At 34.9% G+C, this 25,772-nt stretch overlaps 1 protein-coding gene across 2 annotated transcripts in view; it reads right to left on the bottom strand.

Annotated features, from left to right (window-relative positions):
- COG5 (component of oligomeric golgi complex 5) overlaps nucleotides 1-25,772 on the bottom strand; it is a 310,225-nt gene that overhangs the window by 61,119 nt on the left and 223,334 nt on the right. For both annotated transcript variants that reach the window (XM_027573001.2, XM_027573000.1), the window contains exons 11-13: nucleotides 21,946-22,027; nucleotides 5,690-5,894; nucleotides 1,005-1,166 (exon numbers count right to left, since the gene is read on the bottom strand). In XM_027573001.2, the coding sequence (XP_027428802.1) occupies nucleotides 1,005-1,166; nucleotides 5,690-5,894; nucleotides 21,946-22,027 (449 nt within the window). The remainder of the gene's footprint in view (nucleotides 1-1,004; nucleotides 1,167-5,689; nucleotides 5,895-21,945; nucleotides 22,028-25,772) is intronic.

Raw genomic sequence — 25,772 nt, 5'->3', positions numbered from 1 at the left:
AGAAGAATGGGAGAGATGCCTCTTTAACATTTCCATAAATAGGTCAAAAGATCAAATTGCAAAAAAAAAAGGTCAAATTGAATACAAGATTGTTCTTGTCACTACTATACCCAACAGAAAACAGAGACATTATAGTAAAAAAATCTAGTCAGGACTTTGGTAAGTCACGATAATTATGGAAAGATTCAAGATCAAGATGTACGGCAATTTCAACACCATATAGGTATGTCTGCAGCTGGATATATGCTCCCAGACATTATATCTGTGGCTTCTCAGTCCTACGGCACATGCCTGCAAGTCACCAGCTTCAAATCCGCAGTCTAAAACAATCTAGACAGTTCTATACTTTGGTCCTCTATTGCCTAACTACTATTTTTATTTCTCAAAATGTTCATCTACAAATGTACAGACCTACTGTTATGACAACTTGTTAGCTGTGACAGGAACTGAGATAGTCTTAACTGCAAATTCATCTGGGCAAGTGTAAATGTCTAAGGCAACAGTATAATTACATTATCTGCAAGCATTCAGGTGGCACCTCTACAAGGATACCTTGCCTTTTGAGAGTTTTAAAAGCTGTCACTTTCACTTAGAAAGCTCAAAATAGCAAACACAAGTAGGCTAATCAAGATTATAATCCTGTGTATGCCATTAAGTACTTTATGGATTTAAGATAATAAACACTAAGCTCTATGCTTTAACTTCTCAGTTCGTAAAACTATTTTTGTGCTTATTTTACTATATAATATTATTTACTATGGCATAAAAATTAGGTTTACTTTGCATCCTTGACAAGACACAGAATAATTATAAGCTATTTTTAGACTGTATTTAAAAGGTTTTATTAATTGGAATCTTAAGTACTTACTATATGTGTACTGATTCACTGCAAAACTCCTGATTTAATTGCCGGACTAATTACTTGAATAATTTGAAGTAAATTAAAACATCACTAACAAATGTGGCAAGCATTTTACAGCATGCCACTATATAAAAACACGTACCTTGCTATAGTTTTAATGATACCTTCAAGTTCATCTGCGGAAGGAGGATTGCGACCACCAGGGGGAAAAACCAAGTTGATAGGATCAAAGAGTCGAGATAAAGATTTTGATAAATAAGCAGCTTCATAGGGTTGCAGTGAGTCTTTCAAAGCCTTTTCTGGGCTGTGAGGGCAAAATTTATTAAAACTGAATTCAGATTATACAAAACTAAATGCTCTTGTATTGGGTTGTAAACACCTTTCTTAAAAAACCTATCTTCTATATAAAACGTTTTTATGAACAAAAAGAAAAAATTCTGTTTAAAAATGTATATATTTACAAATACATTTCATAACTAAACATTTATTGAGAACTAAACATTTTTATTTATAAATAAGTCCTATGTATAAATGTAATATAATATATGCCAGCATCTACTGTAGTAAGTCTGTCATTTGAAACTAAAAGAATAACAATGTAAAATCTTACTAATTCTAATGGGGCTATGCCTTTGCTTAGGAAATCCAGTTTTCAGAGAGTATCAGAGCTTCACGAGAGCGCCAAGTGAGCAGAAACCTGCTCCACTGACTCGACTCTTTCCACCCACAGCCGCCATTTCTCACAGAGCTCCCCGAGAGGGAAGTGCACAGGGTCTAGGCTGTTATCAGCCTTCCAATGCCAAACCAACAGAATGGGGACAAATAAAAAGTGTTTCTGAAAGTGCTGCAATCACATAAATCCTCTCAATTGGAGTTCTAAGCTCATTTGTTTCACCATATTCTTCACAAACTGGAACTTAGCCTACTATACGCATCTTTCTTTCTTAATCTTCCCATGTCTCCAATTATTTGTATTTTCAGTTGGCAGTGCCACTCTTGGGTCTTCTATTTTTCCTTTGGCAATTACTGTCAAATGTCTACAACCATTATTTCCATCTGCTTTCTTATTCCTATAATTAACTCCATATCTCCTCACGTCCCTCCTGTTTATAATCCTTCTACCAGTCCTTCGTCTTTTTTTTTTCTTAAACAAATCCCCCTTCATTCTAAACGTCAACCTTAAAAACAGCTGATTTGCTCCATCGTGTAATTTATGAAACCTGGCTTTTTTCTTTTCCCACCCTTTCTGGTCATCTAATGAGCCCTAGAGGTCACAGTGCTCTTGGCTCGTACATCATAATTCCATAGTTATCTCTTAACATTTCTCATTCAGTAAGTATTTCCCTCAGCACTATTTACTGAGAATACTATGTACCAGGCCTTGTTAAGTGCTGGGAAGATGTAGATTACAAGTACTTTACAATGCAGGGAAGAAATGTGCAGGTAAAGTGCTAACTATAGTGATTTCTAGAATAGGGGAAGATAAAATACAATGGGAACAGGGAGGACAGTATCTAAATCTGCCTGAGGCAATCCTCTATTGAAGACCATACCATCAATTTAAATGTCTTGCTATTTTTGCTCCTGTTATTTACTGACCTTAAGAAGCCTCTTTCCTCTTCTGCAGATATTTCAGTTCTGAATTATAAGTACTAACACTCCTCCTGTCTCTGAATCTGCACTAAGATCCTTGGTGACTACAATGTCAAAACTGATAACTTTCTGGGGTGCCTGGCTCAGCTGTTAAGTGTCTGCCTTCGGCTCAGGTCATGTTGGGCAGGAAGCCTGCTGCTCCCTCTCCCACTCCCCCTGCTCGTGTTCCCTCTCTTACTGTGTCTCTCTGTCAAATAAATAAACAAAATCTTAAAAACAAACAGACAAACTGATAACTGTCCTAAAACCCATCCTGTTTGAGAAGTCTGCTCTTACTTTAGCTTTACTAAGGAGCTTCCATATTTGAATCATCATTTTGAACTACTCTTCTAAGATCTCCAAGCTTGAACACAACTTTTCATATCCCCACTGTCCCCATCTCTTTCCCTCCTACAAATACTATTAAGTCTCTACAATTTGCCAGGTAATTCCTGGGTGTGGGAAATACAGTAGAGAAGTCAAAATTCCCTGTCCTCTTAAACTTTACTAACGAGAAACTTAAGGTTGCTAATGAGAAAGACACACACAAAAATAAACACAAATTTTTTAAGTGTTTTAAATATGGAATATGAGAGTCATAAGTTTTAAGAGAAAAACAAAGCAAGCAAGCCAGAAAGAATGTGTTCAGCTGTCTCTCTCTTTTTTTTTCATCCTATTTTGGATAGGATGAGGCAATGGCAGGTGACCAATACATTCTATACATATTTTATATGTATAGAATGTATATCTATACAACTTCATTTTAAATCAGGTAAGGGAAAAAAAGGAGAAAATACGCATTTGTAGTATCTTTTATTATTTCCTCACTCTCTTTACTGGTGCTCTTTATTTGCGTGTACTTGAATTACCAACTGAGATGGCCTGGTTATGAGCCTGAAGAACTTCCTGTACTATTTCTTGCAAGTTAGGTCTGCTAGCAACAAATTCTCTCAGTTTTTGTTTATCTAGGTAAGTCTTTACTTCTCTTCATTACGAATAACAGCTTTATTGAATATAGGATTGTTGCTTCACAATTTCCTTCTTTGAGCACTTCGAGCCCACCACCTTCTGGTCTCCTTTGTTTCTGCTGAGAAGTCAGGTGTAAATCTTTTGGGGCTCCCTTATAAGTGATGAGTAGTTTTTCTTTGCCGGCTATCAAGATTTTCTCCTTGTCTTTCACTTTGAACACTTATACTATGATGTGTCTGTTTGTGGTCTTTATGAGTTAATCCTACTTGGAGTTTGTTGAGCTTCGTGGGTGTGTAGGTTGTTTTTCAATAAATTTGGGTAGTTTTCAGCCATTATGTCTTTGAATACTTTTTCTTCTTTCTCTCCTCTTATTGTGGCACTCCCATTACATGTGTGTTGGTATGTTTAATGATGCCACACATTTCTCTGAGGCTCTGTTCATTTTTTTAAAAAATTTCTTCCTATCTGCTTTTAGGCCTACATTAAGTTTAGTTTCTAGGTGGCTAATTTTATAAATGCCAGTTCAAATCTATTGTTGGGTCCCTCTAGCGATTTTTAAATTTTAGTGACAACTATTCAACTGCAGCATTTCCATTTGATTCTTTTTTTATAATTTTCATCTTTGTATTGATATTCTCCATTTGATGCAACATGGTCATCATATAGTCCTTTACTTAATCATGCTTTCTTTTACTTCTGTGAACATATTTCTAATGGCTAATTTGAAGTCTTATTCTATTAAATCTGATGTTTGGTCACTCTCACAGTCTCTGTTGCTTTTTTTTTCCCCTCAGTGTATGGGTCATACTGTTATATTTCTTTGTATGCTTCACTATTTTTGTTAGAAACTGGACATTTCAGATAATACATTATTGCAGCTCTGGGTACTAGATCTCCGCACCTCTAGGGCTTGTTTAGTGACTGGCTAGATTATTTTAGTGAAGTCTATTTCTCCCCCACAGTGTGAAACCTTTGTCAGAGAGGCATAGCTTTGGGTATGCCCACAGTCACCCACAGAGAACAGTGGTACTGACAGGGTTCTGTCTCCTCTCTTTCCTGGACCACACTCCTTTTTAATTCTAAGGAAAGCACAAAATACAAAAGTTCTACCTCCTGGAGATAAACCACTATCACCATTTGCTGTGTATACTTCCAGACCTTTTTGGGGCCAAAATATGGATTTAAAAATAAAATTATGCCAAAAATAGAATGGTACTATATATTGTATTTTATACAATATTTAAAAAACTTATTAGATCTTTGTAGATCAAGAAATGAGTTCAGTTCTCTTGCCCTTCTTCCATTATCTTACCTAATTTCCATGTTTAGCATAAAAGAGTTATTGAAGAGAAAAATGTAGTCTCATTCTATCTTCCCAGCCTACAGCCATGCCATTTATTTTGCCAGAGAAAACTTCTACATCCTATATTTCACTAGCGAGGACTTCTTACTATGGTGGATACAATTTAAGTATTTAGAAAAATAAAAACTGAAAGAGAAACATTTATATCCACCCAGCATCTTTTTTACAAGGTAGGTGATTAAGAATCTACTGTTACCTGAGTCAGCCTTGTCACAGTAAATGATTCTATGTTTAAAGAAAATGTGCAAGCCAATCAATTGATTTGTGGTTCAAAGAGAAATCTGAAAATAATATTCTTTTTCAACTAAGGAGGAGAGTTGGCTGGCTTAAACTTACTGAGATGGTATACAGTTTTCCAAAGTTGCACCTAACTATGGCTACATATACTGTACTTTATGAGTAAGCTAAGAGATTTCAGGCTTAATTGTGACTACACTCAGTTTCTTCCTACCAGACTGAGAAGCTATCCCATCGTAAGATTTATTTCCCTTATAGTTCCTGAACACACCAGTTACTTTTATATCATATTTATGCCAGTGGTCCATCAATAATGATACTATCTGATGTAATTACAGGTATATTACCAATTAAAACATAGTGACCACATATGCTCATCTCTTAGCTTCTACTCACCCTACTTGGTGCTGTACTTTACATCAGATTCCAGTTAGGAACCAGGCTGCTCAACTAAGGATCAAGTCTGACTTCTTCATTTAAGTATTGCAAAGTCTTCTACAGTATACATATAAGTCATGATCATTACAAATATACAGAAGATTAGCATATTCCCATTTTCTAATTTATAATAAAAACAGAAGACAAAATCCTTATGACAACAAACAGATTTGATTAAACAAACATACTCATAATCTGGCTTTTTTAGTATGAATATGTCTTGTGTATCATCTTCCATGTGTTGTAGGTCAACATAGAGGTCTGTAGTTCCACTTGCATTAAACTTTCCTTGAATATTTTGGCTGTATTGTTGAAGACGCTTCCATAAGTCATTATAAAGACGTAATAATTTAGGGTATTCTCCTTCGAATGCCTGTTTCAAAAACATAGAAGCTGCCAAGCAAAATAACACGGATAAGAAAATAAAATAAAATGTGGCAAATAAATTTTCTTTTGTATATGTTGATGCTACAAATAGCCAATACTAAAGGACAAACCAAAGATATATTCTAATGAGGCTTTTTAAAATAATGCTAGTAAAAGTAATTTTCCTCCTATTCACTGCATTCGATATGTGAAACACATATTCCGAAGCCTAATCTATAAGAAAACAGACAAATCAATAATTACAATTGAAGATTTCAATTCCTTCTCTCACAATAACTGATAAAACAAGTACACAGAAAATCAGTAAGCATATAGAAAATCTAAACAATACCCAAATTCACTTAACTGACGTTATATAATACTTCATCCAAAACAGCAAAGTACACATTTTGAAGTGGAATATCAAGATCAACAATATTTGATGCCATAAAACAGTCTGAATAGATGTAAAAACTTTCAAGTTATACAAAGCATGTTCTAGATTAGGAATCAGTAATAGAAAGAAATCTTTAAAAATCCTGGATAAATACCCAGAAGTAGAATTGCCAGATCATATGATAGTTCTATTTTTAATTTTTTTGAGGAACCTCCATATTTCAACAGTGGCTGCACCAATTTACATTCCCATCAACAGTGTACGAGGGTTCCTTTTTCTCCACATCCTAATCACTTGTTATTTTTTGGTTTTTTGATTCTAGTCATTCTGACAGATGTGAAGTAATAGCTCACTGTGGTTTTGACTTGCATTTCCCTGATGATTAATGATGCTGAGCATCTTTTCATGTACCTGTTGGTATGTCTTCTTTGGAAAAATGGCTATTCAGGTCCTCTGCCCATGTTTAATCAGGTTCTTTGTTTTTGTTTTTGGTGGAGTTTTTTTGGGTGCTGAGTTGTATGAGTTCTTTATATATATTGGATAGTAACCCTTACCAGATATATCATTTGCAAATATCCTCTCCCATTTAGAACTTTTTAAAACACAGAGAAGCCCTATTTAAGATAAGCAGACATTAAAATGCAACTTTTGAATGGAAAATTTGATCAAAGCTAAAACACTAAGTTTTGAATGGAGAATCAGACTTAAAAAAACAAAAACAAAAAACAACCACCTGAGGTTACCCCTTGTGCAAACTATATATCCGTATAATTAGGACAGAATAATTGCCTGCCTATATCTGGCTATAATCACTAGGAGGTTTCCTAATTGTGTTTTTCTAATAATAGCAGCAACACAAAGTTACAGAATCCACCAACTGGGTATGAATCCTATCCTACAATCATCCCTTTTAGCAGTAATATAAAGCACACATATTCTCTTCCAACCTAACTAGCTAATCTTGAATCCACTTACAATATGAAAATGACCACCCTTGTTATCTCACAGAAAAAAATAAAGGTCACCCAAAAAAAAAATCCCTTCAACTTCTTACCCTCCATCTGCCTATAAATGTTTCTAGTTTTCAGCTTTCTTCACAGAATCAAGTACGCCTTCCATAGAACACACACAACAGTCTGAGAATAACAGTAATAATACTACCATCAGTAACACGATTACTTAAAAGAGTTCATGGGCTTTTGGGGGGAATTCTCATTGTCCTTTCAATATATCCCAATAGGGCTAAAAAACCAATTACTATAAAGTAGTCAAATGAAAGAGTGCCTCTCCATGTGGTTTTGCCACCAACTGGACAAATATCTGCATTAAGATTTTCCATTTTACTTTTGATTTTTAGTTATTTCTTCTTTCATTTTCATTCCATTTTATAACTACATAAAATATTTATAGGACTTTGAAGTTAAATCTACACAACAAAGTAGGCTCAAAGAAGTCTAGCTTTTATCCCTGGTCTCCCTAATGTATTCTTCACAGATACCCTCTGGCTCCCCCACTCCTGCTATTGGTAATCATTTTCTGGATTTTATGGTTCATTCTTCCATTTCTTAAAAATATAAGCCAAAATGTATATTTATACCACTCCCTATCTTAGGTAAACAATAGTACCCTGCACACATATTTCTCCACTTTTTTAACTTATTGTATCTTGGAGATCGTTCCATAGTAGCATATAAAGCTATTCCTCATTCCTTTTTTTTGGCCTCTCATTCTTTTTAAATAGCTGCATGGCATTCCATTCTATAGACACATCACAGTTTGTTTAATCACCTAAGTGCTGAACACTTGGGCTACTTCTAGTATTTTTCTATTCCAAATAATGATCCAATGAATAGTCTTGTGAATACGTCTTTTCATAATTTTGCTAATGTGTCTATGAAATAGATCCTTAGAAGCAGAATTACTGAGTAAAAAAGCAAATGCTTATATGACTTTCTTAGATACTATGAACTCCCCTCCAATAAAGTCTGTATTTGAATTCACAATGTGTGAGGACTGACATTTCTCCACAGGCTTATCAACAGAGTGTGTTTTTAAACTTTTTAAAATTTTTTTGCTCATTTGATAGATGAGAAATGGTGTCTCTATTTACTTTAATTTTGCATTTCTCGGTTCATGGGGGACACTGAACATCTTTTCCAAATAAAAGGTATTTACTTTTTTTTTTCTTTAGGGTTGTTGGTCTTTTTCATCTCATTTTAGCAGCTTTTTATATTAAGGATACTAGCTTCTTTTCTTTGATGTAAGTTATGTTTTTCAAGTTTGTCACTTGTCTTTTTATTTTGCTTAAGGTTTTTTCCTGCCATGTAAAATTTTTAATGTAATCAAATCATCAATCTTTTCATAATTGCTTCTAGATGTTAGATCAGTTAGAGAAGTTTTCCCTATTCCTAGCTTACTCACTAATGTTTTCTTCCAGCCCTTGAATGTTTCATAGTTTACATTTAATTCTTTGATCCATTTGGAATTTATCCTGATATTTGAGGTAAATTGGGGATTTTTTTCCTCTGAACTCTTTATTTCACTCCAATCTTCAATTCTGAGCACTTTATCCATTTCCGTAACTACTGGGTCACATTTACGCATTCAACAAATCCTCCTGGAGGATTTAATTAAATATCTTAGTCTCATGTTTGTTTTCTTCTTTTACCTCAATGAAAACTGCTTCATATTTTATAACTGATGACATACAATGTTCATTGCAAAGGATCAAATAAAGATATAAAGAAAAAGGTAAAAATTATTTGATATTCTATTATCCTATGATAATCATCCCAACATTTTTGTACCATCCTTTCATGTCCCTGTTTATCATACATACATACAAACTGTTGTTTTCTAAAAGTACTTCACATTAGGATTTCATTTAGCTTGTAAGTGCTTACTATTTTTTTAATGAAAGGTTGTTTTTTTTCGGTTAAGTGTCTGAATCTTTTTTTTTTTAAGATTTTATTTATTTATTTGACGGAGAGAGACAGCAAGAGAGGGAACACAAGCAAAGGGAGCGGGAGAGGGAGAAGCAGGCTTCCCGCTGAGCAGGGAGCCCAACACAGGGCTTGATCCCAGGACCCTGGGATCATGACCTGAGCTGAAGGCAGACGCTCAATGACAGAGCCACCCAGACGCCCCACCGAAAAGTATTTTTATTTTTAGTTTTTCTCCTCAGATTTCCTCCTAATTCTTAAAGCCTTTAAATATTAATTTAACACTTTAGGCATCCATTTCAACAGAATGTCAAGTGTAATGAGCATGGTGCTTTGTGACAAGAATGTAATATGGAACAGAGGTATACAGACAAGCTTTTTCTAGAGCCTGGTGGAAGACACAGACAAGTAAGGAGGTGAGCCATTATGAAACAGTGGGATAATTACTAAAATTGGGGACATATAAGAGCTTTATGGGAGCAGACAGAGGATATCATACCCATATCTGAGCATGTGTATGGGTAGGGAGACATCAAGGAACACTTCATTTCTAAACTGAGATTGGGAAGACAAGTAAGAGTTATCCAGATGAAGGGGAGGAAACAGACATGTGTTTCAGGTATTTGTACAACTGAGAAGAGGATGATTCAATCACAAACTGAAACTCCAGTACAGAGACAAAAAATTAGAAAGGAAAAAAAAATGAGCGCTGATAAGAAGGGACCAGAAAAGTCATGTTGGGAATGTATCCTGGGAGTAATGGGGGAAGAAGAGTGGAGGCAGACCAGGGCTCCCACCGTAACAATTAAAGAAGCCATATACATTTTTATAAATTCAAGTTTGTACCAAGCCGAGGACCTCTGCTAGAGAAGAAACTAGCAGAGCTTTTAGTGGTTCATGGGACTGGAGGAAAAATTTTGAAACTTAAGGACTCTCATCCCTAGTGTCCCATTTTAGATTTTACTTAGTTATGGACCTGCAAGGGAAGCTGGGGAACTAGGTCTAAAACTTCAAAGGGCAGAGGTAAACTATCCTTCCTTTCTGTGGAAACATATAGGAAACAAAGGCCAGCTGAGGGGAGAGAACATGCCACAAACACAAGCAGGTCTTCCTTCCCATGAAGACATTCACCGGATTCTGAAGTTTCATGAAGCAGAAGGCTAAAGAGCCTTGTCTGGAAACCTGTGAATGGCAGAGCTAGATCAAACTCTGGATTTCAGGGCTGAGGAGACAAAGACCCTCCAACCTCTCAATTAAAAGCCTGGGAGAAGTATGTCCAAGAAAAAGAAAAATTAGAGATAGACTGAGTCTTATTAATTGCAACTACCCTAATCCAACCCAGTCCTATAATGAATTGAAATGATCAACATACATATGTACAACTCGACTGCCAAAGGGGGAGAAAAAAGATCAGTAAAATGCTTCAGAATATGTGAATAAAATCTTATGAAGGAATAAGGCAGACCGTTCCATAGAAATGAACAGAACCTTTGAAAAACAGTATCTAAATAGCCTATAAATATGTGGAAAAAATGAATATCATTAATCATTAGGGAAATAAAATTAAGACTGCAATGTGATTTGACTAAATGCCCACCAGAATGGTTAAAGAAAAAAAAACACAAACAATACCAAGTGTTGACAAGGATATGAGAAAAAGTGGACTGCCAAGGAGAGTTTAAATTGGTGCAACACTTGAAAACTCTTCGGCAGTAACTATTCAAGCTGACCACATATAAACTCTATTACATACTATATTAGTTTCCATAGCTACTGTAACAAATTACCACAAATTTGGTGGTTTAATACAACATAAAATGTATTATCTTACAGATCTGGAGGTCAGAAGTACAAAATTGGCCTAAGCCAAAATCAAGTTATCAGCAGAGCTGTGTTCCTTCTGATTTTTTCCTTGACTTCTCCACCTGCCTCCACCGCTTGGCTTGTGGCCCCCTTCCAGCGACTGTATTACCAACTCCAGCTTCTGTCTCCATCACCACATCCCCTCCTCTGACTCTTCTGCCCCCCTCTTACCCTTCTAAAGGCATCTGTGACTATACTGGGCCCACCCGGGTGATCCAGGACAATCCTTCCATCTCAAGATCCTTAAATCACATCTGTAAAATCCCTTTTGCCATGTAAGGTAACACATGCAAATCTCTAGAAGGCATATAATTCTGTCTACTATGTGTACCTATTTTCCATTCCCAGTAAAAATGGACAGAATTGTCATAGTAACTACTTAAAATAGCTCAAAATGGGAAACAACCCAAATGCCCATCAATAATATGGTGGAACATTTTACAACGTTGAGAATGACCTACACACAACAATATAGAGGATTCTTGGAAACATGCTGAGCGAGAGACATCAGATGGCAAATGAAAGAGTACAAACTGGATAATTTTATCTGTATAAATATTTTTTAAAAAAATCTATGTCATTAGAAATGAGTGAATACTCTTTTATAGGAGAAGGGCAGGCAAAACTAGGAGACTTGAGGGGAGCTCCTGGGTCAGGTAATACTTTGTTTCTTGATCTTGATTCTGTTCTTCATCTTGGTTACACAGCTATATTAAGATTTGAAAAATTCATTTACGTGTATTATAAAACTCATACTTTTCTCTTTATGAGTCTTATACTATAATAAATGATATTTTAAGAGTAATCAGGGGGTGCCTGGGTGGCTCAGTCGATTAAGTGTCCAACTCTTGATTTCAGCACAGGTTGTGATCTCAGGGTCGAGGGACCAGGCCCCATGTTGGGCTCCTTGTTCAGCGCAGTGTCTGCTTGTCCCTCTCCCTCTGCCTCTCCCCCACCACCACCTGCTCACGTGCTCTATCTCTAAAATAAATAAATAAAATCTTAAAAAAAAAAAAAGAGTAGGGCGCCTGGGTGGCTCAGTTGGTTAAGCGACTGCCTTCGGCTCAGGTCATGATCCTGGAGTCCCGGGATCGAGTCCCACATCGGGCTCCCTGCTTGGCAGGGAGTCTGCTTCTCCCTCTGACCCTCTTCCCTCTAGTGCTCTCTATCTCTCATTCTCTCTCTCTCAAATAAATAAAATCTTAAAAAAAAAAAAAGAGTAACAGGGAGTCAATGAAAACTTTTTAATCTTTTTAAATTTATTTTTACTTTTTCAGTTTTATTGAGATATAATTGACTTATAACATTGTATTAGTTCAAGGTGTACAATATAATGACCTGATATATGTATTGGTTTTATTGGTTATGTGTATAACCAATCAAAGATTTTTATCAGAGAATTACATGATCAAATTGTCCCTGCAAAGAAAGTCTCCAAAAACTTATTTGATGGCTAAGACTCACCTTCCTCTAGGTTCTTTAAAATTCTAGTACTTTCTTAAAAAAAGACTCAAGTTCTCAACAACAGTTATTCCTCTTTTTGAGCAAACTCCAAGTTTTTGTCTTTATATGCTAAACATAGGGTACTTAGGATGGTACCCTATAAACCCATTAGAACTCTACAGTGAAGGAGTGCTTCAATCGCAGGGATCAAAATTCTAAAAGGTACTTTAAATGAAGGTGGGAGATGTATCTCCTAAATATATATTTTTAAGTTGTACATTAACTTTTAAGAAATGTATCATAATATCATTTAACATGCACATTATTCTAACATTAAAAAAATCGACATAAAAGAATGTACTAATAATTCATACAGGTTGCTTATCCCCCTACTTCTCAGGACAACTAGATATCATTATATTTTTTAAGAAGTAAAGAAAATGGGTTTTAGCATACATGTCAAGTATTAAAGCTTTCTAAATCTTAGAACATATGTATCTCCTCAGTGTTTCTCTTACTCACAGTTGGTTTTCCAAAGCACTACAGATATATACCACATAGCTCTCTTAATTGTATGAATCATCTCCTTGAAGTTGTGTAAGAGTTTTGAGAGAATGATACTGTACAAAGGGTTTAAACAATTTTTAAAGATTTACTTGCCAGAATATTTCAAACATATTTCAAAAAATGGTTTTTGTTAAGTTCTTAAGCTTTTCTAAGAGGGCATTGGCATTTTTTCTTACTTGATTCCTTCCTCTTTTCCTTTCTTCCTTCCAGTAAACAAGAACTTATTGAAGTCTTACTGTGTGCCAGTTACTTTTCTGGCTATTGAAAATACTGCCATGATCAAAACAGTATTTTGTGTCTTATGGAGATTATATTCTAGGGGGGTGGGGGAAGGGGATCCAGACATGATAAATAAATAATATGGTATATTAGCAAGTGATAAGAGCTATGATGAAAAATAGGGCAAAGTAAGGGGGATGAGACATTCTGGGAAAATCATCAGATAAAAAAGAATTATGTTCTAATTTTAAAGAGCTTAAAATGGTAATGTTTATCTTGTTGTGTTTTTTTTTTTTACTAAGACTTAAAAAATATATATATCCTAACCCAACAAGGCTGGTCAACAAATACTATTACCTAGAAACTACAATATAAAAGTAACAGACATAAAGCTTAGAAGTCATTTTGGAAATAACTATCACCTATAGATAATTAAAGCAGCAGATAGCCTATAGAAGCTGTTTTGAATTTTCAAGGTGACAAGTTCAAGCCCCTTTCCTTTTTTTTTATCAATTTTATTTTTTATTTTTAAAGATTTTATTTATTTGACAGAGAGAGACACAGCGGGAGAGGGAACACAAGCAGGGGAGTGGGAGAGGGAGAAGCCGGCTTCCCGCTGAGCAGGGAGCCCAACGTGGGGCTCGATCCCAGGACCGTGTGATTATGACCTGAGCCGAAGACAGACGCTTAACGACTGAACCACCCAGGCGCCCCAAGCCCCTTTCCTTTTTAATAAAGTAAATTCATTGTCTTGGGTTATATTTTATTATACCTAGTAGAACTTCTTTTTACTAAGCATGAACATTTATAATCAGAAAGAACATGTTCCTAACTAGGAAAATTTCCCTTTAGATATTTTCTGCCAAAATATTACTTACTTAGACAATCTGTTACATTGTGTATAATCTTCAACTCTGCAGATGGTTGCATTCCTTAATATTGCCTGTCTATAATTTTAAGAAGTACTACAGTACACTTTCAGGGACTGTATGTGCTATATAAATGGAAGGTGCTTTACAAACAACTTGCTTTGAAGTTCTCCCAAAGGAAGTTATTAAAGTAATAATGCTATCAGAAGTAAGAAACTACTCTGAATGTGAAATATTAATGGAATTTTCTGTCCCAAAATATTCTATTTCCTCTCAGTAGCTTCTTCGACTACACAAGCTAGATAGGTCACGTAATGTAAGAACTGAAAAACATCTCCTGGATTTGGTAATTAAAAGGGTAGGTCACTTCTTACTTTAATGAGAACAATTTCAATAGAATGGTGGCAGACCATTGAAAAGTGCAAACAAAAAAGTGCAAACTACTCTTTTGAGAAGTTTGGATAAAAAGAGAAGAGATCAAATAGTAACTAAAGAGGTACTCTCTAGTTTTGTTTTAGTTTTTACTAGATTAGAGCGCCTTGGATAGGTTTCCTACCTGAGGGGAAGAAATCAAAAGAAAATGAGAAACACAAGACAGAACGAAGAGACCTATGAATGGTGTTACTTTGAGCAAAGGGTAAACAAAGCAGGCAGGGGGCCAACAGTGAATGGGTAGCTCTGAAGAATAAGACTGTCACCTCACACTCAGAGATCCACAGGGAGAAAATAAGGCTTTTCTTTAGAGGGAAGGTACAGGATACTGAAAGTGTTTCCTAATGACACTAACTGTCTTGATGACCCAGGAGATAAGGCTGGTCACTGAGAGTAAGTAGAATGGGAAAGAGGAGAGCATGTGAAGAACATGAAAGACTTGTAATGGTTAAGAACAATGAGAAAGCAGATGACCAAAGAGAAGTAAATGACAGTACCATTAAATATACACATACCATAAACTATTTTGAAATGTGCTTTTAATCATTACTCTTAAAACTAGATGAGGTACTCCTGATTTTGGTCAAGGTAGACTAACAGGGACCAGAATTAAACTCCTATCTGAAACAACCAGAAAAACAACAGACAAAATATATGAAATGGTTTTTAAAACACCATGCATTAAAGGATAGCATGTAATAAAAGACAGTGATCCTTGATAGGAAATAAATGAGGTGAATGCTATGACCACCCCCAGTGTCATTGGAGACTCACTAACAAGTCACAATAGCTCAGTTTTCTAGCCCTGCTCACAGGTGCTGCTTGCTACCAGAAGCTAAGGCAGGATGGAAGAAGCCACAGCTCCAAACAAGCCCGCATGATCCAATTTTTGACCAGTTTGATCCAGTTTAGACACTGTGCTAACCCTCCAGATGATCTCATCTAACTGTAATAACAAAAAAACACACCTAACAGCCTATGACCCATCCAACTGTGCCAACTTAGGGGAAGCAAAGAGGTGGTGCTCTTGATTCTGAAGCCGCCTCCTGGGAAACCCCCCCCTGTTAACTTGCTTACCAGCCCCTTAATTACCCTAACCCCATAAAACCTAATTGGGGAGAAGGTGCCTTTAGAGCATGAGCTCCCCTTCTCCATTCTCTGGCCATTGAATAAATTATGTGGTTGCCATCAAATACCGTATTGTTATTTGACTATTTGGCAAAAGGTATTGAGTAGGGAAAGAACCTACCACTTCGGTAACATCAGCTCATTTCCTACCAGGGGATTCCAGGCTACGTACGGCACTGGAAAGGGGAAGAGACTCCTCTCCCCCTACTGTCCCCAAGACCAGGAAAACTGAAGCAACTAGAATTCATGGGACAGAATACCAGAGAGAAGAGAGCTGCTCAAAAAAGATTCTGCAGAAATCTGCAAATGGTCCACTGTGAGTACTCAGCAAAACACTACTCAGCATATGTGTGTGAGAAAAGTTCCAGAGTCTGGGAGAAGAAACCACGCAGGGATTAGAAAGAATACACCTGTTACTCACATAAGACCGGGAAGTGTGCCTGTTCCTGACAGCCAGGTTGGAAAACCTTTTAATCCAGAATATTTGGTAGAGTACTAAGAAAAGCAGTGCCTCAGGAGTGGAAAATAATTAGCTCTAGACTAAACACTGCTCAGGTTTTGCTAATAAATCTTAAAAGCAAGACTCAAAAAAACCAAATTGTGGGCGCCTGGGTGGCTCAGTTGGTTAAGCGAGGGCCTTCGGCTCAGGTCATGATCCTGGAGTCCCGGGATCGAGTCCTGCATCGGGCTCCCTGCTCAGCAGGGAGTCTGCTTCTCCCTCTGACCCTCCCCCCTCTCATGTGCTCTCCCTCACTCATTCTCTCTCACATAAATAAATAAAATCTTAAAAAAAAAGTTAAAAAAAAAAACCAAATTGTTTCTAAGTAACTTGACAGTATCTAAGAACAAGAATATTTACAGGAAGATAAAAGTGTCAGTATCAAACATTGTAAAATTCATGTCTGATACCCAATCAAAAATTATTAGACATGCAGAAAAATAGGAAAAAACTATCCATAAGAAAATTCAATCAGATCCACAATTGACAGAGATGACCGAACTAGCAGACAAGAACATTACCTTTGTAGCCTCATCTCCACTCAATATCTGTGATTTGTTGTCATGAAGTTTACCTTATTCAATTTCTACTAAAAATGTGCTAAATCAACCAATAATAAATAATATTGGAAGGTGCAATTGGTTAAAGGTTTGAAATTTTTCAAGCATGCTAAAGGTAATGTTTTTGATACATTCCTGCCATTGAGAGAAGGAATATTCAAAATAGAAACCAAATTTACACACTACAGAAAGAAAAGAAAATGCTGACTAATAACAACTCCAAGATTTCAAAAAAGATTTTTAAGTACATTTAAAAAAATATTTATTATTAGAGAGAGAGAGAGGATGTGCGTGTGCACGCATGAGCGGGGAGAAGAGCAGAGGGAGAGAAAGAAGCTCAAGCAGACTCCCTGCTGAGCATAGACGCCCCCTCCCCCGCAACACAGGGCTCGATCTCATGGCCCTGAGATCATGACCTGAGCTGAAATCAAGAGTTGGACAGACACTTAACTGAGCCACCCAGGTGCCCTAAGTACATTTTTAATAAATGCTTAAAAAACAGATATCCTGCAACAGCCAAAAATTAGCTTTTAACATTAGTTTTCTTTTATTCTATCTAAAACTGAGGTTTTAATCAATTTTGTAATTATGCTTATATATTTTGTGGGTAAATTTACATCTTTGTATTTTCTTTCTGGTATATTAGTAAATGTATTCCATTAAACGTAATTGCTTATTATGTGAGACGTTAAATATTAAAGAAAACTTCGTGGTGATTATTGTTTTCATGAAAACCCATTACTTTCATACATGGTGTGAGAAACTACTGAAAGTCTGTATTTACATAATATTACATCTGAATATTTGAATAATTAAAAATAATCCATGAATTTTAAATTTCAAATGAACACATCAATCTCAAAATGCTCATTTAGTGAGAAAACTGTTAACAAATACTGAGTCGAAGGTATAGATAGATAGATGCTATTCTGCTATTAACTTTTCTATATGTTTGGAAAAATAATAAGGTGGCATGCAGATAAAATACTACTTATAAATTTGCAGGATAAACAAATTAGAAAAGGAAGGGTTAAACCAATAATCTAAACTTAACCTTGTTAAACAAGAAAATGAGCGTATCAAACCCAAAGCAAAGCAAATAAACAATAAACACAAGAACAGAAAACAGTGAAAATTGAAAATAAAAAAGAAAAATCAATGAAACCAAATGTTGGTTTCTGATAAGATAAATAAAATTAATAAACCTCTAGTTGTAATTATTAGGAAAAAAAGAAGAAACTAATGATATCAGCAATAAAGAACATCACATCGTATTCCACATACATTCAAAGGGTAATAAGGAAGCATTATAAGCAAATTTATGCCAATAAATTAAAAAAATTCAATGAACTGGAAAAATTCTTTGGAAGACAAACTACCAAAGCTTACCCAAGAAGAAATAAATGGAATAATCCTTTATCTAAGAAAAAAGTTGAATTTGTAGTTAAAATCTTCCCACCAAGAAAATTCCAGGCCCAGATGACTTCCTTGGTGAATTCTACCAAAATTTAAAGAGGAATAATGTCAATTTTACATAAACTGCTTGAGAAAATTGAACAGGACGGAATACTTCTCCACTTATTCTCTGAGGTTAGCATTACCCTGACCCACACTGGATAAAGACATTAAGAAAACTAAACAATATTTTGCAAACACACATATAAAGAGGATAATATATCATGACCATGCGGGGCTTATCTGAGAACACAAGGTACTAACATACTAAAGTAACTATATCCATTTGATTGTCTAAATGGATGCAGAAAAGCACTATAAAAAGTTAACAATAGTATAAAAAAAACTCTCAAAAAACTAGAAATGGAAGGGAACTTTCTCAACCTAATTAATGGCATCACTAAAAAACCTGCTGTTAAGATATTAAAGGTGGACTGAATGCTTCCTAAGATTAGAAACAAGGCAGAAACCACTTCAATTCTACACTACTGGAGGTGGTAACAAAAAAAAAAAAAAAAAAGAAAGAAAGAAAGGAAACCAGAATGGAAAAGAAGTGAAACTGCCTTTATTTACAAACTATATGATCATCAATATAGAATATGCTAAAAAATCTCCAAAAACTACTAGACTAATAAGTATGGGTAGCAAAGTCAAAGATTCATGGTCAGTAAATAAAAATCAACTGTATTTCTATATTCTAGCAATGAATACTTGTAAATTAAAATTTTAAAAATACCATTTACAACAGCATCAAAATATATGAAATAGTAATAAATTTAAGAAAAGATTTGCTAGACCTGCACACTAAAAACTATAAGAGCACATATTGACATGAGAAAATTTTAAAAGACCTAGATCAATGGGATATTACACTCATGGATCAGAAGACTCAATACTGTTAAGATGTGAATTTATCACAAAATGATCTGTAGATTCATCATGTAATCCAAGTCTAAGGGAACATTTTTATAGGAACAACAACCTGATTCTGAAATATATATGGAAATGCAAAGAGCCTAGAATAACCAAAATTATTTTGCTAAATGAAATAACATAGAAGAATTTACACTTTGGTGATTACAAACATACAGATGCAAAAAAAAAAAAAAACAAAAAACAAAACAAAACAAAAACCCAGAAAAAAAGAACTCCAGAAATAGTATTACACAGATATACCCACATGATTTTCTACAAGAGTGTCAGGGCAGTCAAAGGTGCAGTATAATCTTTTAGATCTATATTCAAAGAAATAACCGTAGCCTTTATATCTCACACCATATACACAGATTAACTTCAAATGAACTTAGTAAAACTTCTGGAATAAAATATAGGGGGAGATACATGTGGCCTTGTGTTAGACAAAGATTTCTTAGGTCAAAAAGAAAAAGGAAATTATAAAAGAAAAAGTGTAAGTTTGACTCTCTCAAAATTAACTTTTATCATTTGGAAGGCACTGTTAAGGAAATGAGAAGGCAAACTACAGACAAAAGAAATATGCAAAACACACACCTAAGAAAGGACTGTGGATCTAGAATATATAAAGATCTCTTAAGACTCAATAATAAGAGAACAAGCAATAAACTAAAAAATAAAAATAAAAAGCCAATTAATTTTGACAAACACGTGACCAAAGAAGATATGCAGATGCCTAATGAGCATGTGAAAACATGGGTTATCATTAGTCTTTAAGCTAGTGGAAGTTAAAACCACAATGAAAATCCACTACACACTCATAAGAATGGCTAAAATTAAAAACCACTGACAATACCATGGATCAATAAGGATGTAGAGCAACTGTAGTTATGAAATATTGCTAATGGGAATGCAAAATGGTACATCATCTTGGAAAATAGTTTAGCAGTTATTTACAAAGTTAAATATGTACTCATCAAATGATCAGGCAATTCCACTCATATATTTACCCGAGAATGAACATACATCTACAAAAGACTTCGATGTGAACAACTGCAGTAGCTTTACTTGTAATAACCCAAAGCTGTAATATCCCAGTTGTCTCCCATCTGGGGAATGGATAAACAAACTGCTGTATATCCTATATAATGGAATACTAATCAGCAATAAAAAGGGAACTTTGATATATGCAACATGATGAATCTTACAATAATTATGCTGATACAAAAGAACACAGCCTGTGTGATACGAGTTTTACAAAAATCTAGGAAAAGCTAACTTACACTGACAGACAGCTGATGATTACTTGCCAGAAGCCAAGAGTTGGGAGTAGGTGATTACAAAAGTACATGTGGGAAATCTGGGGGGTGATGGAAATATTCTATATCTTAATTGTGGTGGTGGGGAAAAGGATAAAAAATAACTGTCAAAACTCATAGAATTTTCTGCTTATAATTGGTAAATTTTACTGTATATAAATTATATCTCAAAAAAGCTGACCAAAATAGATACATAATGCAGGGAGATGCACAGTATTCTTGGAGTAGTGTAATTTGCAGAAGTAAATGGAGTGAATCAGTTCTAAATACACCCTCTGCTTAAGCTCTGTTTGGCCACACATGAATGAAGGTGTCCTCTGTGGTCACTGCCTTGCTGCATATTTCCTTAGAAACAGTAGTAGGGTGGCAGGGGTGCCTGGGTGGCTCAGTCAGTTAAGCATCTGACTCTTGATTTCAGCTCAGGTCATGATCTCAGGGTTGTGAGATCAAACTCTGATTCAGGCTCTCACTGGGCATAGAGCCTATGAGATTGAGCCCTTCGTGGGGCTCCATGCTGGGTGTGGAGCCTGGTTAAGATTCTCTCTCCTCTCCCTCTGTACCTCCCCACTCCTCCCTCCCTCCCTCTCTCTCTCTCAAAAAGAAAAAAAAAATAGTAGGGAGGCAGGTAGTGTACTTTATTCAACTCTGGACTGCCAGTGACTAAATAATGTTTATATCTACTACATACTTTCAGTAACATTTGTAAATAAGAATTTACATACAAACTCCTAAAACCCTTTTTACATTCATTGATTAGGCAGGCAGTGCCATTATTTCATGACCAAAAAAAAAAATTAACAAATTCTGGAGATCATGTTTGAATAAACAACTTTTAATTCATGAGACAGGTATTTTCTTTAAGATTTTATTTATTTATTTGAGAGAGAGAGACAAAGAGTGAGAGAGAGAACACAAGCAGGCGGAGGATGGAGAAGGAGGGAGAGGGAGAAGCGGACTCCCTGCTCAGCAGGGAGCCTGAAGCAGGGCACCATCCCAGACCTGAGCCTAAGGCAGACCCTTAATCAACTGAGCCACCCAGGTGCCCATGATGAAGGTATTTCTTCTGTTCATTCATCAAATCCTCATTTTTAATAATAAGGAAATAACTATTAAGTCTTGTATTTTAGTATCTTTTAGTTAGAAAATAATTCTATAAGCATCAACTAAATTCTTCAACATCAACTGCTTTACACCCTTTACATAGGAAAACTTCAGAGTTCCTCTATGTTTGAATTATGGAGAATTAACTCATTCTTCTGGAGAATTTTATCCCACATACTAATTATAAAAAACATAAAAAATTAACTTATTGTTTCTAAAACTAAATATATGGCCAGTATAAGAAATGACAATTAGCCAATGAGTTTTAAAAAGATGTGTATTATAAAGCAAAAAAGCAAAACTTCTTGACATTACATCTTAAAGCACATGGAAAACTTTGAAATGAAACTGCAAAATAAATAGCATACTTACAATCTGTTGCCATGCGAAATTGAGAAGAAAGTGCTTGAGTAACTGAATTCCAAAAAGTGTACAAAATTTCAGATTGTCCATCCTGTGACCCAAAAAAGGGGATGTATTCATTAATTATTAAAAACTGTAATGGATAGGATATAACATTAAAAATTTATTAAAAATGTATTTAAATGAAATCTTCTAACACATCTAATTATTAAACAATGGAATTAAGTAACTAGAAATGTATAGATGACTCAAATTATGTTTCATGTTCTCATGTACAAGTAATCAGTCATCATCCTCTGCTTCCTACTAGTTGTGTGAGCTTGGGCAAGTTGTTTAATCATTCTGAGCCTCCTTCCATCTGTAAAATGGTAATGATAACAGTACTGCATTTTATTGCAGTATTATTATAAGAATTAAAAAGTTTACAAAAAGTAGTGTCGGGACAGTCCCTGATATATAATAAGCCCTCAGTGAATTTAGTTATTATTATAATTATTACCATCTTCCTCACATATATAGAAGGCAATTGTGTGACCATAACAAAATGATGAACAAAGCAAGCTAGACCAGAATGATCACCAGAGTATAATTCACCAATTACAAGAGAGAACTGCCTAAAGTATAAATACAGTTAAAAGGTTTTTTTAAAGATGTATTTATTTATTGAAAGAGAGAGAGAGAGAGAGAGTATGAGTGGGGGAAGAGCAGAGGCAGGGAATCTTTCAAGCAGACCCCCTTCTGAGTGAGGAGCTGACTCCGGCTGGATCCCACAGCCCATGAGATCATGAACTAGGCTGAAACCAAGAGTGAGATGCTTAACCAATTAAGCCACCCAGGTGCCCCCAGTTAAAAAAATTTTTTAAAGTCACAGGAATTACTACTATTCAGCACAATACTTCATTCAATTTTGAATAAATGTTGTAGAAAGCAATCACTAAAAAGAAAAGAGAAATATTAGTTCAAGTATCATTTGTTAAAACAAGATAAAATACTTTAATACTGTTAAACCAGAATCACACTGTTAGATATTTTACCAAGTACTTTTAAGGTATTTCTACATGTGTGGTACACAATATCAAATTGCCAATATTCTATGTTTGAAGTATGAAAATGACAATTCACATTCTTAGCCCCAATAACAATAAAATACACCTAATATTCAAATATGTCATAAAAATGAGAAAATTCTAATTGTTTTATTTTGGACTTTCAACAAATAAAATTCCAATTTTCAAGGTTATAAAAAAAAAAGTGACCAATGAAAAGTACTGATTTCTCATTTTTATACCTACGCACACATACTTCTGTTTTCATTATTTGTTTCTTTAATAAATCTTTTGCTTTGAATTCAACTGAGTACTGTATGCCATAAAAAAGGCAAATCAAATAATTGTTCACTTCTTACACAGTGATCAGAAAATAAGATTCAGAGTCCTAAGATTTTATGTGATATGTGTATTGCATATCATGCATCTTAAAGGAAATGTTTTCATATTAAAAAACTTTTATAATATACCACATTAACAGAATGAAGGACAAAAAGCAAGTGATCATCTCAACTGATGCACACTAAAGCACTGGACAAAATTCAACACCCTTTAATGATAAAATCACTCAAAAAGCTAGGAACAGAAATTACCTCAACATAATAAAGGCCATATATGAAAAGTCCAGTAAGAACAGCAAAATGGTGAAAAACTGAAAGCTTTTCCTCTGGATAAAGAAAATCTGATGACTATATATCTAATTCTACACACACATACATACCTTAGGGAAGAAAACTTGGATCAGTCTTGCTTAAGAATACAAATACAAAATTCTCAGATATGAAAGCAAATTGATTTCAACAGGTATTAAAATAATTATTTGAATAATCTAAACAAGTAGGATTTATGTCCCCAATGTAAATATTATTTAGTATTAGGAAACCTATTAATATAATAACTTAATGTCTCCAATAAGGAAATCTACAGAATAATTTAGCTGAGTGAATTCAAGGTAATTAATACTCTTTAATAAAATACTTAATACGCAATCATATTTTTAAAAAATTCATAGAAAATGATGCATAAAATGGTGGTAAAAAAAAAAACACAAAAATTAGGGGTGCCTGACTGGCTCAGTTGGTAGAATTGGTAGAACATGTGACTCTTGATCTTGGGGTTGTGGTTTGAGCCCCATGTTGGGTGTAGAGATTACTTAAGAAAAAATACAGTATTTTCTATCTTAACTATTTTTAAGTGTACAGTAGTATTAACCTTACGTATCTCATTGTACAAGAGGCCTCTAGAACTTTTTCATCTTGCAAAACTGAAAGGCTATACCTACTAAACCCTTCATTTCCCCCGCAGCTCCTACCAACCCCCTATCCTGCCTACTTTCATTTTCTAAGTTTAACTACTTTAGTATACCTTATGTAAGTGGACCATGTCTTTTTGAATGGTTTATTTATCACAATGTCCTCAAGTTTCACCCATGTTGTAGCACGTGACAGGATTTCCTTCTTTCTTAAGGCTGTGTGTGTGTGTGTGTGATACTCTCTTTATCCATTCATCCATCGATGGACACTAGGATTGTATCTATCTTTTGGCTATTATGAATAATGGTGCAATGCACATGGGTGAGCAGATACCTCTTCCAGATCCTGTTTTCAATTCTTTTGGATATATATCTCCAGGAGTGAGACTGCTGGATCACATGGTAATTCTATTTTTAAATTTCTGAGGAACTTTCCATGCTATTTTTCTCAGCAGCTGTATCATTCTACATTCTCCTCAACAGTGCACAAGGGTACCAATGTCTCCATATCCTCACCAATACACTGTTCTTTGATGAATGCAAGGTGACATCTCATTATTTTGATTTGCATCTCCTGATGGATGACTAGTGAGGCTGAGCCTTTGGAGAAATGTCTATTCAAGTCCTATTTACACATTTTTTAATACAGTATTTTTGTTGTTGTCATTGAGTTGTGGGAATTCTTTACATATTCTGGACACCAATCCCTTAACTGATATATGACTTACAAGTATTTTCTCCCATTCTGTATGTGGCATTTTCATTCCTTTGTCACACAGAGTTTTTGTTTTTTTTTTTTTTAAGATTTTATTTATTTATTTGACAGATAGGGACACAGCGAGAGAGGGAACACAAGCAGGGGGAGTAGGAGAGGGAGAAGCAGGCCTCCCGAAGAGCAGGGAACCTGATGTGGGGCTGTCACGCAGAGTTCTGAAGTTTGATGTAGTCCCATTGGTCTATTTTTGCTTTTGTTGCCTGTGATTTTGATGTCTTATGCACGAAATCACTGCCAAATCCAATTTCATGAAGCTTTCTCCTATGTTTTCTTTTAGGAGTCTTATAATTTTAGGTTTTACATTTAGGATTTTAATTCATTTTGAATTAATTTTTGTATATGGTGTAAGGTAAGGGTGACTTTTTTTCTTTTGTGCAAGGATAGCTAGTTCTTCACAGCACCATTTGTTGAAGAGACTAGTGACAGATAATTTGTGTGACCTTCTTTATTCTATATACTATTACTTGTTTTATCTGAAGTTAATACTATCACTATTGCTTTCACTTGAGAAATGTTTGTCACTCCATTTATTTTTATTCTATATTGTTTGCTTTTGATGTGATGTCTTATAAATAACACATATGTTAATTTTATTTTTAAATATAATTTTTGTCTTTTAATAAGAGATTACAAACCAAGTATGTTTACCTACTAGTTGTTCTTGCTTTTATCATTTCATTTTATGCTTTCTTTGTATTTCCTTTTTCTGTGTTTGTTCTGTGGATTATTTTTGTTTGCTTTTATCTTCCCCAGAGGTTTTTTT

Source organism: Zalophus californianus, chromosome 12 (assembly GCF_009762305.2).
Source record: "Zalophus californianus isolate mZalCal1 chromosome 12, mZalCal1.pri.v2, whole genome shotgun sequence".
NCBI lineage: Eukaryota > Metazoa > Chordata > Mammalia > Carnivora > Otariidae > Zalophus > Zalophus californianus.
The sequence above is the reverse complement of the archived record's forward strand: the minus strand, read 5'-3'. Positions and strand labels throughout refer to the sequence as shown.